Source organism: Prunus dulcis, chromosome 5 (assembly GCF_902201215.1).
Source record: "Prunus dulcis chromosome 5, ALMONDv2, whole genome shotgun sequence".
Classification (NCBI taxonomy): Eukaryota; Viridiplantae; Streptophyta; class Magnoliopsida; order Rosales; family Rosaceae; genus Prunus; species Prunus dulcis.
The window spans coordinates 14,220,287-14,234,727 of NC_047654.1; the positions used below are offsets into that span (position 1 = coordinate 14,220,287).

The 14,441-nt window shown below is 36.4% G+C and overlaps 2 protein-coding genes across 2 annotated transcripts; both read right to left on the reverse strand.

Annotated features, from left to right (window-relative positions):
* Positions 1–7,994: 7,994 nt before the first annotated feature.
* LOC117629100 (transcription factor MYB98-like) lies at positions 7,995–9,860 on the reverse strand. The gene is made up of 3 exons (XM_034361609.1): positions 9,208–9,860; positions 8,977–9,103; positions 7,995–8,660 (listed from the first exon to the last, which is right to left on the reverse strand). Exons 1-3 carry the CDS (start codon positions 9,858–9,860, stop codon positions 7,995–7,997), a joined length of 1,446 nt encoding a protein of 481 aa, XP_034217500.1.
* Positions 9,861–10,440: 580 nt separating this feature from the next.
* Positions 10,441–13,176, reverse strand: LOC117629196 (GDSL esterase/lipase At5g62930). The gene is made up of 6 exons (XM_034361706.1): positions 12,903–13,176; positions 12,721–12,798; positions 12,020–12,160; positions 11,566–11,642; positions 11,253–11,417; positions 10,441–10,869 (listed from the first exon to the last, which is right to left on the reverse strand). Exons 1-6 carry the CDS (start codon positions 12,999–13,001, stop codon positions 10,701–10,703), a joined length of 729 nt encoding a protein of 242 aa, XP_034217597.1. The 5' UTR covers positions 13,002–13,176; the 3' UTR covers positions 10,441–10,700.
* Positions 13,177–14,441: the final 1,265 nt, after the last annotated feature.

Genomic DNA, 14,441 nt, shown 5'->3' on the forward strand with positions numbered 1-14,441 from the left:
CTTCTTCTTTTCTTGGTCGAAAATTATTATTTCTATTCATTCCTATATTAACAAGGAGATTTCGTATTCCTTTTCTTATTATTATTTCTATTAATTCCTATATTAACAGGGAGACTTCGTATTCCTATATAAATTAACAGAGAGATACACACAAGAAAACACAACAAGAACAAGAACAACACAGAAGAAGCAAACAAAACCAAAACCCTAATCAAAACCATGTCGAAGCCAGAGGCAGAGACACACCCTGAGCTTGTCAACAACAACAACAACAACAACAACAACAACCCATGCCTTGATCTCTTTTACAACTTCGCGGAAGAAAACGTTTACGACCCGGCCCAGATGGAGGCCTCGTGTAATTATGTGAAGCAAGTGCTACCGCTAGCCTGGTCCCACAATCCCCTAACCGCCCTCAAGCTCGTCTGCAACCTACTGGATGGAAAGTTCAATCCCCCTGCCTTCTACACGGCTGCGTTTTGGCTCCACCACAACCACCCCAAGACACTATTGTGCAACCTGGGTTCTATTTTCCGGTCCTTCGGGGCTTTTTCCATGTCAATGAACATTGTGTACCACATCCTTCAAGAAGGCCAAGAAATTTACAAGACTACTCCCCGGCGGGGCTACAACCGTTATCAATTGTTGCACAAGGCTGTTAAGCGGTACAAGCATGACCGCGATTATCAATTGTTGCACGACCAGGTTTCGGATCTTTTGGCCGAGATATTCAAGTCTGATATGGAGAATTGAAATTCAAGGAGGCGGAGGACGAGCAGAACAAAAACAAAAAATTGAAGCAATTATCTGAATCTGATAATGACGACAGAATAACCTCGGCTGGACTCAATTTCCATTATGCCTTGTCAATATTCTCGAGGCCGAACCCCGACTACAACATCACTTTGCTGCTTGAAAGAGCATCGCCAGGAAGTTTTTCCCGTCAGAAGAATATCACAAATTAGAATTAGGTGGAGGTCATGGTAAAGGAAAACGGGCCAAGGCCAAATATGCCGACAGGGTCATGGTCAAGCGGCTCAAGGATGAGGTTTTTCCCTCCTTGTGGAAGGCCTACTATGCCCAGGGTTATCCACCAGACGAGGCCAGTGCTGTTGAGACTTATTTGGAAAAGGTGAAAGCCAGCTGCTGCTGCAGTGGCAGTACTGGCAAGATTTAGTCCTCCTCGTCCTTGTTGGCGGATGCTCTGCTTCCGCATGAGATCACAGGCTACGTGCACCATTGGAATTTAGGCCGCACTGCTGAGCTCCAGTGGAAGTCAATGGTGGAGGACGTCTACTCAAAGCAGGGCAAGTTCAAAAACTGGTTGGCTGTATGTGATGTCCACCTCAAATTCATGGACGACGAGGTCTCCTTGGAGGTCTCCATTGCTTTGGGGCTCTTGCTGTCTGAACTGAGTGAAGAGCCATGGAAAGGAAAGGTGATCCAATTCAGTGGTGAGCCTCAGCTACATTCCATACAAGGCGGCGACGATCTTAGGTACAAGTACGAGTTTGTGAGGAGGATGACCTGCGGTGTCGACCTTGATTTTGAGAAGCTGTTTGATTTGATTCTCCAAGTGGCTGTGAATGAGAACTTGAAGCCGGATCAGATGATCAAGAAGGTGTTGGTGTTGAGTCACCGGGACTTTGATAGTGCCAGTGCGGCCGAAACTTCTTGGGAGATTGATTACCAGGCAATACAGGGCAAGTATAAGGAGAAAGGGTACGGGGATGTTGTGCCACACATGGTGTTTTGGACTTTGTCAAAGTACGACCCGGAGAAGCCGGTGGCGCCTCGTACACAACCGGGGGTGTCCATTCTCAATGGCTTCTCTAACAATCTGCTCAAGCACTTTCTCAACAATGAAGGCGAAATTGGCCCCGACTATCTCATGGAATTAGAGCAACTCCACCCGTTTGCCTTAGCCATGGCAAGGGTGGAGCTAGGGCAAGCACTATTCACGTGAATAGTGCTTGCCCTTGCAAATAGTAAATTGTGTCTCCACCCGTTGCCCTTAGCCATGGCAATTACTATTCATTTTTTTGTTTTTTTCTCCTATTTTTTAATGAAAATAATTAATTTGGGTAATATTTTCAGATAAGATTTTCGGATTCCTACGTGTCAAGACTATTCATAATCAGCTAAAATTTTCGGATAAGATATTTGGATTCAAATTTCGGATTAATTTCAAAGTTCAAATTTCAGATAAATTTTTGGGTTCAAATTTCGAATGAATTTCAAAATTCAAATTTCAGATAAATTTGGGTTCAAATTTCAGATAAAGAGAACCAAGATATTTTTGGCGGAGGTGCAATATTGGCTAAGTATGAAAAATGATTTTTCGGAATAATCATTTTCTCAAGATAATTTTTGGCGGCTTTTATTCCTTACACATCAAATAAGAAAACTTGATTTTATGGGATTTTAGTATGAAGTATATATTGACTTAATGAGCTATCATTTTTAGCATAAATCGTATTTTGCACTAAAACCGATTTTTCATATTTTGATTTGGTGGGAATTTGATTTTCTAGTATTTTTATTTGAATCCAAATGGGGGGTACTTCCTTACTTTCATTTACTTTCATATTTGAATCTAAATGTCTTTGTCCTTTTACTTTCATTTATTTTTATATTACTCCATTTACTTAAGTTTACAATGTAAATAAGGTATAGAGAGGAAAATGTTGAGTATAAAGAGTGAATAATGTGAATAATGGTAGAAGTAGAAGAAAATGTATAAGGATTGGTGTTGAAAGTGAATAGTATTGATAGGTATTTATAGAAGAAAACATCTGACTTTTTTAGAAATTTTTTTTAAAAAAAAATTCGATTTTTTTAATAAAAAATTTAATAGCAGGCGATGACGTCACGCTGACGCAAGCCGTGACGTCATCAACCTCGGTTTCGAAGGCGGGCTGAACTGGCCCTCGGGCCAGCCCGAGTTGGTGGGTCCCACACCCAACCCGGGCCTGGGCTCCCCGCTGGAATGAATTTTTTTTTCGGCCCCCCCCAGCCTTGGGCTCGGTCTCCCCGGTGGAACCGCTCTTAGCTATCTCTGATGAACGTTATCAAGCTCTCACTGTAGTGGACTGAGATTTATTGTAATTGGCTTATTATTAATTGTCTTTTCTTTTTAATTAGTGCTGCTCTTACCTTAATTATCTTGAGTTAGTTCGCCAAGATTGAAAGATTTGTTAATACATCATTATTTTTGTAATGTTAAAACGCCTTTTCAATTGTTATCATTAGTTTTGTTACATGTAACAATTAATAATTAGTAATTAGCCCGCAAAGCGCTTCACCATAACTTTACATCTTGTTACAATAGTCATCTTTTCTTGATACTATTACTAGTCTAATGGGCTACGCTAACATTCAATTTCCCTTACCGGCCCCATTTGCTCAACGTTTTAGCCAATGGTATATGCTAAAGCCTACAGACAATGTGTTATTTTGTAAAACCCAGAAAAAAAAAAAAAAAAACCTGTGAAATAATTTTAAGTAGGTTTTTAGTTTTGTGAATTTCCTTTGTTTTTTTTATACAAGCTATATCTATTCTAATCTAATTTAAATTACGAGAATGGAAATTCGACATTGGGTGCAGAGTGAAGAGCACGTCCGCTCTGCTTGTAAATTTCCTTTCTCTTTACCCCAACATGTTTCATCTCTATTACAAAACATAATGCAATTTCCATTTATTAAAATTCCCTGATCTTATACCGTGGGATTACTGTTACCATTATATGAAAACTTATCACGCATAACATAGGCTTCCACATTATATCAGTAAATTCATGTATCATACTTATGTTAGCACTTCACTTCACGAGCATACTTAAAAAATAACTTAAATTAAGTAAACAAAAACACTTAATATCCTACTTAATAATTAGTTAATTAAAACCATTATTACATATCAGTAATAAAGAGCACATGATAGACTCAAAAACACTTTACACATAGAAAAGCTATCAGTATATATATTATAGAAAATTAGTTAAATACCCATTCCTAGACATAATTCTATAAAGAAACCCTATACCATTCCATGTATATATACACACCCAAAATAAACCCAAAAATTGACAGTTATCGATTTCTTAAATTCAACAGCTATGTTTGATTACTGTTTTGTCCTTTTGCTTTGTCTATTAATCAGCTCAATCTTCATCAACTAGCATCTCGAACTTTCTCTTCAACAATGGCAAGGTTCATCGAGCTATGCTTCTGGCTTTTCTCCTAGTCCAATTCTCCATTGTATTTTCGTCATCTCCACCACAATCCTCACCGACTCCATCGCCGCAACCCGCCACCGATTCACCTTCGCCCAAAACTCCATCACCGATTCCCCTTCCTCCATCTCCGTCGGGTGCTCCAGTTAACGCACCTTATCCTTATTCAATCTCTGTCGGTCGACAACACGCCTCTAGTTTCTTCTCCAGCGCCGTCGAATCCAAGCTACGTCAACCACAGCAACCTCAGGCGGAGACGGAGCTAAGAACTCCTTTGGAGTAAAGAGCCTGTCAAAGAAGGCAGAGATCGTACTTGGAATGATCGTTGGATAACATACATCGATCTCAGTATGGATACGCCACCAGGAGAGAGATTCTCTGAAGAGCTACTCATAGTCTCTGATACGCAAAAACTCTTAGAGGTTACTATGAAATTTTTTATTTCCCGTATTTTTTGTTGTTGTTAATTTATTTGTTTTCTTAATGTGAGAATGAATTGAGGTTTTGGCGATGGTGATATGGTGATTCAATTTGATTCTTCATTCTTTGGTGTGCTAGCGGTGCTAGAGTTGGTGGTAGTTAGAATTTTGGGATGAGTTCTTGGCGTAAAATACTTAATTAGTCAATATGAGTCATCGATGTATTGCTTTTTCTATTTTAGAATGATATAATAATTGGAATTAATGATTTAGAATTCATTATGCTTGTTTTTCTCATTGTTGTTGGCTTGTTTGGCTCTATTTGTGTATGTTATCTAATGTTTGTGAGCAAATTGCCATCTAAGTTCAGTTTTGTGTAACCTGATTCTGTAGGCTTATGAGGCAGATTTCAGCATCTCTTGATGCATCACACGCCATTTCTTGTCCCGAAAAAAAATTGTAATATTTGTTTAAGGCAAAGCTTATTTTGCAGATACGTGATTGCTTCAACTTGCAGAAGCAATTAGCTACCTGATTCCTTTTCCAACAAGTTACAGCAACACTATCTCTTGCAGTAGCTTTTGCCTCAGCTGGCATAACTATGTTGTACTTTAGTGACTTGAGCCACAGAAATTTTGGAGATGAATGCCAAAAATACCATATGGCAGTTGCATTGGCGTACCTGAGCTGGGTAACAATTGCAATTTCTTCTCTAATTATGCTCTATCTACTGGCAGCATCACTTGTCTGTATAGGCCATAGGATTTGTTTCATCTCATTGTAGCCCTTCTCTGCCATATATATTTCCTTTAGAACAGAAACAAGAAATTGCAGTGTCAGTAGAAAAGGAAACAAACTGGATAGAACATAGCATTACAATATTAAAAACTTACTCTCATTATGTTGTCTTTCCACTAGAAGAAGTGGGATTAGAGTTGGGAAATAGCTGTATCAAACTGGAATTATAAAATGGATTTACATTTACTTGTAAAGTTGAAGGATTAGCAAAAGGAATTACTACTTTTTCTGTCAAATTTGTCCAAATTGATAAATTGATGATGATGTGAATAGGTTAATGGCCAAAAGATCCTCATGAGTTTTTAATATTATAAAGGAGAAAGGCAGAGAGTGTATGCTTTTTTCCTTCCAGTTTTCCACTATGAGTTAGCTAACAATGATTTTGCATACAAGAACTTAAACTATATATCTGTATTGTTGGTGTGGCATCTTGCCACTACATCTTCATTTTCTTTTCTAAAATAAATTGAACAAAAAAAAAAAAAAAGAATTTGATAATTACTGTTCTTGGATTTAGATTCTAGGTGATCTAGGTTCTTTGTGATTTTAATGCACAAAACACTGTTTAGTGTTGACTTGGTTTTGATGTTTGGTACTGTTTGGATTCCTTATAGTACTTATTATGCAAATGAAATGATGTAGTTGTTAACTTCCAGTTAGTGGTATGAATAGTTGTTATACTATTCATACCCTGCAATTGAGGATTTCTATGACATAGTATTAACAGTGTACTTCTATGATATAGTATTAACATATTTTTCAGTAACAAACCATGCTCTATATTTTGCTCTATATATAGATGTGCACTTGATGTTTATGATATGCATAATGTGATTTTTACTAGGAAGATAGTTTTATGACGTAGTATTAACATTATACTTCTATGACATAGTATTAACAGATTTTCAGTAATAAACCATGCTCTATATTTTGCTCTATATATAGTTGTGCTCTTGAAGTTTATGATATGCATAATGTAATTTTTACTAGGAAGATAGTTCTTTGACATAGTATTAACAGTGCATTTTTTTTTCCTTGTAGAGGTATTTCCTTTTGCCTTTGCTATTCTTTCTACTGAAACTGTGGACAATTGAAGGTGGTTTCTGCAAAGGATATCGCATGTCTTGCTGGGCTTTTTTGGGTTTTTTTGGTGAGTTTTTTGTATGAAATGGTATTAACAATATACTTCTATGAAATGACATTAACAATATACTTCTATGACATGAGATTAAGAATGTACTTGTATGATATGGTTTTCGTTATTTTTTAATTTTTTTTAATTTTAAGTTTGGGCTTTTCAAAAAAAATCTAATATGGGCTCGCTGGGCTTGTTTTGGGTTCTTTTGGGAATTTTGTGTTGGGCTTGTTTTAAGTTAATCAATGGCAGAGACGTAACTGCCCAAGTAAATGGTATGAACAGTTGTGTTGGGCTTGTGTTGGGCTTGTTTTAAGTTATCGTACCTATTATGCAAATGAAATATAGTTGTTAGCTTCCAGTAAATGGTATGAACAGTTGTTAAACTGTTCATACCTTGCGATTGAGTTGATTTCTATGACATAGTATTAACAGGATACTTCCATGACATAGTATTAACAGATTTTTCAGTAACAAAGCATGCTCTATATTTTGCTCATATAGCTGTGCATTTGAAGTTTATGATATGCATAATGTGATTTTCACTAGGAAGGGAGTTCTATACACAGTATTAACAGTGTACCTTTTTTTTTCCTTCTTGTAGAGGGCCTTTGCGATTGCTTCTGGTAAAACTATGGACAATTGGAGGAGGTTTTTGCAAAGGATATCGGATATCTTGCTGGGCTTTTTTGGGTTTTTTGTATGAAATGGTATTAACAATGTTTTTCTATGAAATGATATTAACATTGTTCTTCTATGACATGATATTAACAATGTATTTCTATGACATGGTATTAACAATACACTTCTATGACATGGTATTAACAATGTACTTCGGGCTTGCTGGGCTTATTTTGGGTTTTTTTTGAGTTTTTTGTATTGGACTTGTTTTAAGTTAATAAATGGCAGAGATGTAATTTATAGGAACTTCAACACTCATTTATTAGATAGTAAATGATTTTTGGGTGTGTTTCTAAAGTCTATTCTATATAGGGTTTTTTTATAATTTCATGTCCTATTTTGGGTATATTACTAAAGCTCCCTATATATATTATTCCAAATATCCTTTGCATAGCCACCCATGTTGGGAAGTTCGAAGAATGACTTACAAAGAAAAGCTATCAGTACAAAATGACTACGTATATATATTATTCCAAACTCACATATCCTTCTTATTCATAATATGAGAAAGAAAAAAGGTAGTTTTCTTCAACTTCATGCTTAATTTACCCATTTATTAAGCTCTGTATTACGTAGATCATCCACAAATAACTTCAAATCCAATTACATCTCTCCTTTCTTTCTTCTAAATTTTCTTCCAAGAACATCTGTATTTATCTCTGTGTGTATATATTTTTATGTTCCAAGAGATTATGTTATATTAATATTATAGAATCACTAGCTTATTTAGTTCACTTGAGATATCATCTCCACCAAATCCAGCTCCTTCTTTACTTCACTACTCTCCATCACTGGACCCACATCCACATCCACCTGCATCTCCATCTCAAAATCTTTCTCCTCATCAGCAACAACAGAAGCTTGGGCCATTATTTTACCATCAAAATCATCATTGTTCTCACCAAGAACAGGAGCACAAGGGATGTCATCAAGGAGAGAATCAATGCTGCACCCTTCTTGAAACATGTTATCGTCGAAACAGAAATCCGGGTCTTCGTTGAAATCATAGTTTGGAACCAACCGATCATTTGCGCATGAAAATCCCACGTTGTTTTGTGTCTGTTGAGTATGTGATTCGGTGCTGCTGGGGGCCATGTTGTTTGGTGATGTGGCACTGTTGTTGCCTGACTTGTTCTTTCTCTGGCGCCCTGTGCTGCTGCCTGTTGAGTCTAAGTTTAAGCTCTTGATGTATTCTTGCAGAAGAGAGCCTCTGGGGTACTTTGATCGACATTTTCGCTTCGAATATTGCCTTCTTTTGGTTGCATTCCAGTGGTTCTTGATGGAGTTTTCTGTCCTCCCAGGCAATCTCTTGGCAATTTCTGCCCACTTGTTTCCTATTTCTGCATGAGCTTGAATTAGTATCTTGTCCTCCTCCTCACTCCATGTATCCTTCTGCAAAAATTTGACTTATGAAGAAAGGAAATACAATAAAACCATTTGCCCCCCATTGTTATTATATTACATTGTGCACCACATCACTCATAAACACGACACGAGACCCAACTATACTAGTGAGTTACAAACGGATGCAAGAATGTGATTCATGTAGCATTGGTCATCAATATATTGGAAGCCCAAAATCAATTTTCACGTTATTATTTAGGTGCATGTCTAGTTTTTATGATGATCAATCTTAATCGGTTAGTTTCAAAGGAATTAAGATAGAGTTTTTACTTTTTAGAATACATAGACGACTTTAATCGAATACCTTGATGTCAGGCCTTAGGTGGTTATGCCATCTCTCTCTACACTGCTTGCCAATCCTTCCGGGCAACATTTGGGCAATATGAGACCATTTTCTCACTCCATATTGTTCAACCAGTTGAATTAAGAGCCTGTTTTGACAACCATATACAAGAGCAAATTAGTATAAGAGATCTAAAATTAGCCAAAATGCAGCCATATTGATCTACTGCAACTAAAATTTTGATCTTTGTACCTATCTTCTTCAATTGTCCACTGGCCCTTGACTACATTTGACTTCTTCCGACCTTTGTAAGTGGACCCTCTTGTTAATGTGGACACTCTGCTCTTACCATTCATGCCAAATTTTTTGTAATACCCATTTTGATCTGTATTGTTAATGCATGAGACTTCATCTGGCACCACAAAATTCATGGGTTTAATATCTTGGTAATCCAAGGGCAGGAAATTAGTTGCACTCCTATGAGATGAGCCCATCAAATAATCAAGTGGATTTGATGTGTGAGTTGGGAAATTCAAGTACCCTGAACCACTTTGAAAGTTGTCCAAGACTTGACCATGTCCCATATTTGTTTCTGCATTAAGAGGCTTACACTCATAAAATTTAACATCTGTAGTTGAAGCTTCAAATGTGTAAGTTGTGTCATTGTAAGGATCAAAACATGGGTTTTGGACCCCAAACATGGGATTTGATGAAGACCCATTAACCTGAAACTGGTGATCAAGATGGTGAAAATCTTGAAGGTAATTATAATTACCCTTTGATGATGATGAAGAAGCTTCAAAGGGAAACTCATCTTTCATGTTGTGGAGTTTCATCATGTAGTTGTCAGGGACAAGTAGTGGAACTTGGGAGGCAAGCTTTTCCCTGAGCTTGTTAAACTCCATTACAGATTTTTCAGCAGTTGAAATTTAGTACCAGGGAAATGGGCAGCTACTGTGTTGGGAGCTGTCCCCCATTGTACTCTTCTTTGCTTAATAGGTGAGGGAGGAAAAGCATTTATTGTACAGATAGATCATGACCGTTGATTCAACATAATCTAATGGTCATGGTTGCTTAGCCTAGCTTTTTTTCACCCTAAGGCTTTTATTTGTTGGTCTCGAATTTTTGTTGGATATTATTCCAACTGCATTAAAACCATTGAATGAAGTTCTTAAGTATTGTAATGGCGTTATGTTATGCTAATTACTTTGTTTTTCCATGTTTTGGTATATGGTCAAAGAAAGTCAAGTCATGGACAAACTTTAGAATAAATAGTTTTTACTCTTATTAATGAAGTTAATATAGGGAAGTCGTTAAGAAGAATATTTACTGGTAAAACTTGGTCGTAAGTAATGAAACACAATAAAAGCATGTCAAAGTTATTAGACTTAATCGCCACTGTTAATAGAAAATGTTTACATAACGCCAAGCATTTTATTGCCTTCTTGTAGCAACTGTTATAGATTAAATTTTGAGAAAAGAAACTTAGGAAATATCACCCTTTATCAAAGGTATAAAAGAGACATGAATGAGTTTAGTTTGCATCAAGTTTACAACCCACAATTCAATCTCAATTGATTTCAATGCAAAAGAGATGAAATATTCAGTCAAAGCTTTCAAGTTTCCTATATAGAATGCTGTATACAGTGCAATCGCCAACAGAAACAATGTGTTTCTGGGGTAAATTTTAATGTAGCATTTGACTCTGAAAATTTGGAAAACTTCAAGCTGACGACGAAATTATATTATGCGCATCGTTGCTGGAAAGCTTTCTCAGGGTTCTTCTCATCAATGTTTGAGTGGTGAGGGAAATCATGAGGCATTTCTTCAGCAGAAAACCATGCTTCCCTGAAATCTCTTACAACTTCTTGGTGGACTACAGCATTGCCTTCTGGTGTTAGGTGCAACCCGTCACTGCAACGGAAAGCAAATAAATTAAGACAAATTATTCAATTCAAAAGCTTTGAGGATGAAAATAATATTTCTAGGACTATATTACAGTACATATGATCTTCGTGTAATTTAGATCCCAATTCTAACAATCACAAAATTGATTAGAGGTTCACATGCCTCCACACCTCAGAGTCCTACCCAACTGCTTTTCCTCTTCTTTTTTTTTTTTTTTTTCCAAAGAAGAAAACCAAGGAAAGCAGATGATCTTGATCTGACTTTTAAGGCAGTATCTAAGGTGCTAATTACACAAATAGTGCTTCTTTGCAAGAGAAAATCTGGTTGCAGCCAATAAATGTTCAGTTATTCAATAAACTACACGGGTTGAAGCTTCAAAGATGGCAAACCTCAGAAATTTCTTCTGCCAACCCTCCGTTTCCTGCAACTTGGACCAAAGATTGATGGAGCGGAGACCCATTTCCTCAGCTAGCTCAATGCACTTCTTTGCATAAACTCCTGTCACTTCATTCATCCTCTCCGGCTCTTCCCTAGCATCCTCACCATATAAAGATCTGTGGAGATAATGGAGGGAACAACAAAGTGCAATTGACACCATGAAAGAAGGTAAAGGTGCCAATCACATAGACATGATGAAAAGCAACAACAAAACAGTTGTGTATATGTAGTCAATTTTGAAATGAGAAGAAAAATAAATCATACCGGGCATATTCATTACGCCCATCCTCATCAACAGGTGGTGGAGTAATAAGCACAATCAAAATGGCGGGCGAACACTCCTGCAATCAAAATCACCATATGCAATGAGATGGGTCAAATAATTGACTGCGAAAATAGTTGCACTCAGAAAAACATGTGCAGAATGTATTAGCACATCTGGAAATTACAGACCCTAAACTCATGGGAAGTAATAAGTGCCCATATACAATGAGCAAGCAAGTTCAAGTGTGATGAGAATGTTATACCAGATAAATATTAGCCATTCATCAGCCAGAAAACAAGGCACAAGGAATTGGGTAGCCTTAAACATGGTCTAAAAACTCAACAGTATACATGAGATTATGATAATGATGGAGAATTTAGGAAGAGATGGTGGCCGTTATGGTTTCTCAGAACAGAACTTAGAGGTAAAGAAGATAAATGATCGAAAGGAAACCTTCATATGAAGAACAATTTTTCTGAGATTCTCCTTGTACTCTTCGACAGGAACATGTTGTCGTTCACTTGTTCTCCCCAAAATAGCAGCATCATTGGCCCCAAAGAAAATTGTGGCAGCAGCAGGAGGCTTTTTAGAATCCTGCATATTCATCATAGTGGCATGGTCAATTTCATAAACGTTTCTGTTTCGATCAAATTCTATTATTTTCCCATATGCTTCCAAGACTAACATTTTTTTTCTTCACAGGATTTTACTGATTAAATATCTAATCTACCATCTCAACATGATAACTTGATTTATCAGATACTGATTGTGGAAGTTACTCCAAAAAGCATGACAATTTTCAGCTCTAGTATGCAATAATGACACAAAGTATCTCTCTTTCCCTCTATCTTAGCACCATTTACCACCAGTTGATCAGTAAAACACTAAATCCTGAAAAAATATATATTCTAATTAGATAAACAACCATCAAAGAAATTTTTTAAAAACAAAGACTTCAACTTTGTAATATCAAATGCTTAATGAGACATGTAACCAATAGGAACGAAGAGTAAAACAAAAACCCAATTGAATTAACTAAATAAAAAAGGATAAAACCCAATCAATGGATTGCCAATGCCAACCATACCAACAAAGCTTTTACAAAAATGACGAAGATGCAGCATAATTGGTAGAGAATGAAGAAAAGAATATACCAGAGGAAAGAGGTGCTGCATCAAGAACAATGCCCATCGGGTGTTGTACCCACCATACCCACGAACTTTTACATCAGCCTATCAACACAACCGTCCCAAAAGTTACCAACACTTACTATATTAACATTAACAGGAGAGAGAGAGAGAGAGAGAGAGAGAGAGAGAGAGAGAGAGAGAGAGACCTTGCGAGAGTAAGTATCAGCAAGAGCGGCACCCCAGCCACCTGATCTGAAGGATTGCTCTGTAATTGAGTCTCCGAACAGCACAATCTCAGGCCTCATGAACAATGCTTCTTTCTCACTTCTTCTTCTTCTTCTTCTTCTTCTTCTCCTCTCCTACGCTTTTACTGTTGTGCCTTATACGCGTTCATGTTCAGTTGACAGGTGAGAGTGAGAGACTGTCGTCTCTTTTAAACGACAAGTCGTTTCTGAACAAGGTAGAGAACAACGATTTTTTGGGGGTAAAACCGTAAAATGCAATTGTCGCCACGCCAATATGCACTTGCACCAAAATGAAGGCAATGTGCATTTCGAGGGATTATTGCTCAAGGCAGGCAAGCTGACCTTTCTTTCCATGTCTTCAAGATATTTTGCATCTAAAAACAAAGGATATGCTAGAATTGATGAAATGAACATTGGAATTCAATGTAAATGTGAGGAATGTTTGAATTAGTATTTGGGAATTATTGCTGTTTTGGAGTTATTGTTTGACTGGGTAGAAACTGGAATATTGACTTAAGACTTGAGTTGAATATTCGTAATATGCATTTGCACCAAAATGAAGGCAATGTGCATTTGTTTGGACCAAGGTCTAAAATATCGAGAGTTTCGGAAATATCGGTGGTCTAAAAATACGGATATATCGATGGAAATATCGACAAAATATCGATATCGATAAAAATTGAATAAAAATCAAGGAAATTGTGAGAAAAACTTGGAAATTTTTATTGAAACTTTAGAGGATGTTTATTTAGTCAATTGTCTATTATTTTATCACAAAAAAACTGGAATAAAATGCATGGCATGGTGGGTTAGAGTGATTTAAGTTGATTATGTAGCGACCTGACAAACACCGTGTCTTTAGAAAATATGTAGTAATTAGTGAAAGAAAATTAAACACACCACAATTTTTTAGTTATATTAATTTACTACAATATATTGCATATGATAAGATATATGAGCTTGACATATATATATATATATATATGAGTAACTTACTACCACATAGAAAGAATTCCTATTAAAGTTAAAACTTAGTATCACATATAATGAACAATATTAAAACTCAATAGTGAATAATAATACAACTCCGTAATATATAACCACACACACAAAAAAAAAAAAAAAACCCTCCATAATAAAATAATAAATAAAATTAAACATATGCCTAAATTTATCATTAGGGATTTTTTTTTTTAATAAATAGAAATTTATCCTAGATAATATTAGCTTGCATAAATTTTTAAGGCCATATAAATATTACACGTCGTAACATTAAACATATGCCTAAATTAAACATAATAAAATAATATTAGGGATTTTTTTTTTTCTAAATGGAAATTTATCCTAGATAATATTAGCTTGTAAAACGTTTAAGACCATATAAATATTACACGTCGTAACATTGTTAACAAATTGATTCGCAGCCTGGTGGATAAGGCCCAGTAGATGGATGCAATTGAGAGAGGTTCGAATCCCCTCGTTGGCAAAAGCACCATTTCT

Excerpts from the sequence above, each read along its gene's own strand:
- LOC117629100 (XM_034361609.1), bottom strand. The coding sequence starts at position 9,860 with ATGGAGTTTAACAAGCTCAGGGAAAAGCTTGCCTCCCAAGTTCCACTA. Across the intron at positions 9,104-9,207 it reads TGGACAATTGAAGAAGATAG|GCTCTTAATTCAACTGGTTG; the intron begins GTACAAAGATCA and ends TTGTCAAAACAG. Across the intron at positions 8,661-8,976 it reads ACCTAAGGCCTGACATCAAG|AAGGATACATGGAGTGAGGA; the intron begins GTATTCGATTAA and ends AAATTTTTGCAG.
- LOC117629196 (XM_034361706.1), bottom strand. The coding sequence starts at position 13,001 with ATGAGGCCTGAGATTGTGCTGTTCGGAGACTCAATTACAGAGCAATCC. Across the intron at positions 12,161-12,720 it reads TGCAGCACCTCTTTCCTCTG|GATTCTAAAAAGCCTCCTGC; the intron begins GTATATTCTTTT and ends ATGAATATGCAG. Across the intron at positions 11,643-12,019 it reads AAATTGTTCTTCATATGAAG|GAGTGTTCGCCCGCCATTTT; the intron begins GTTTCCTTTCGA and ends TTTTGATTGCAG.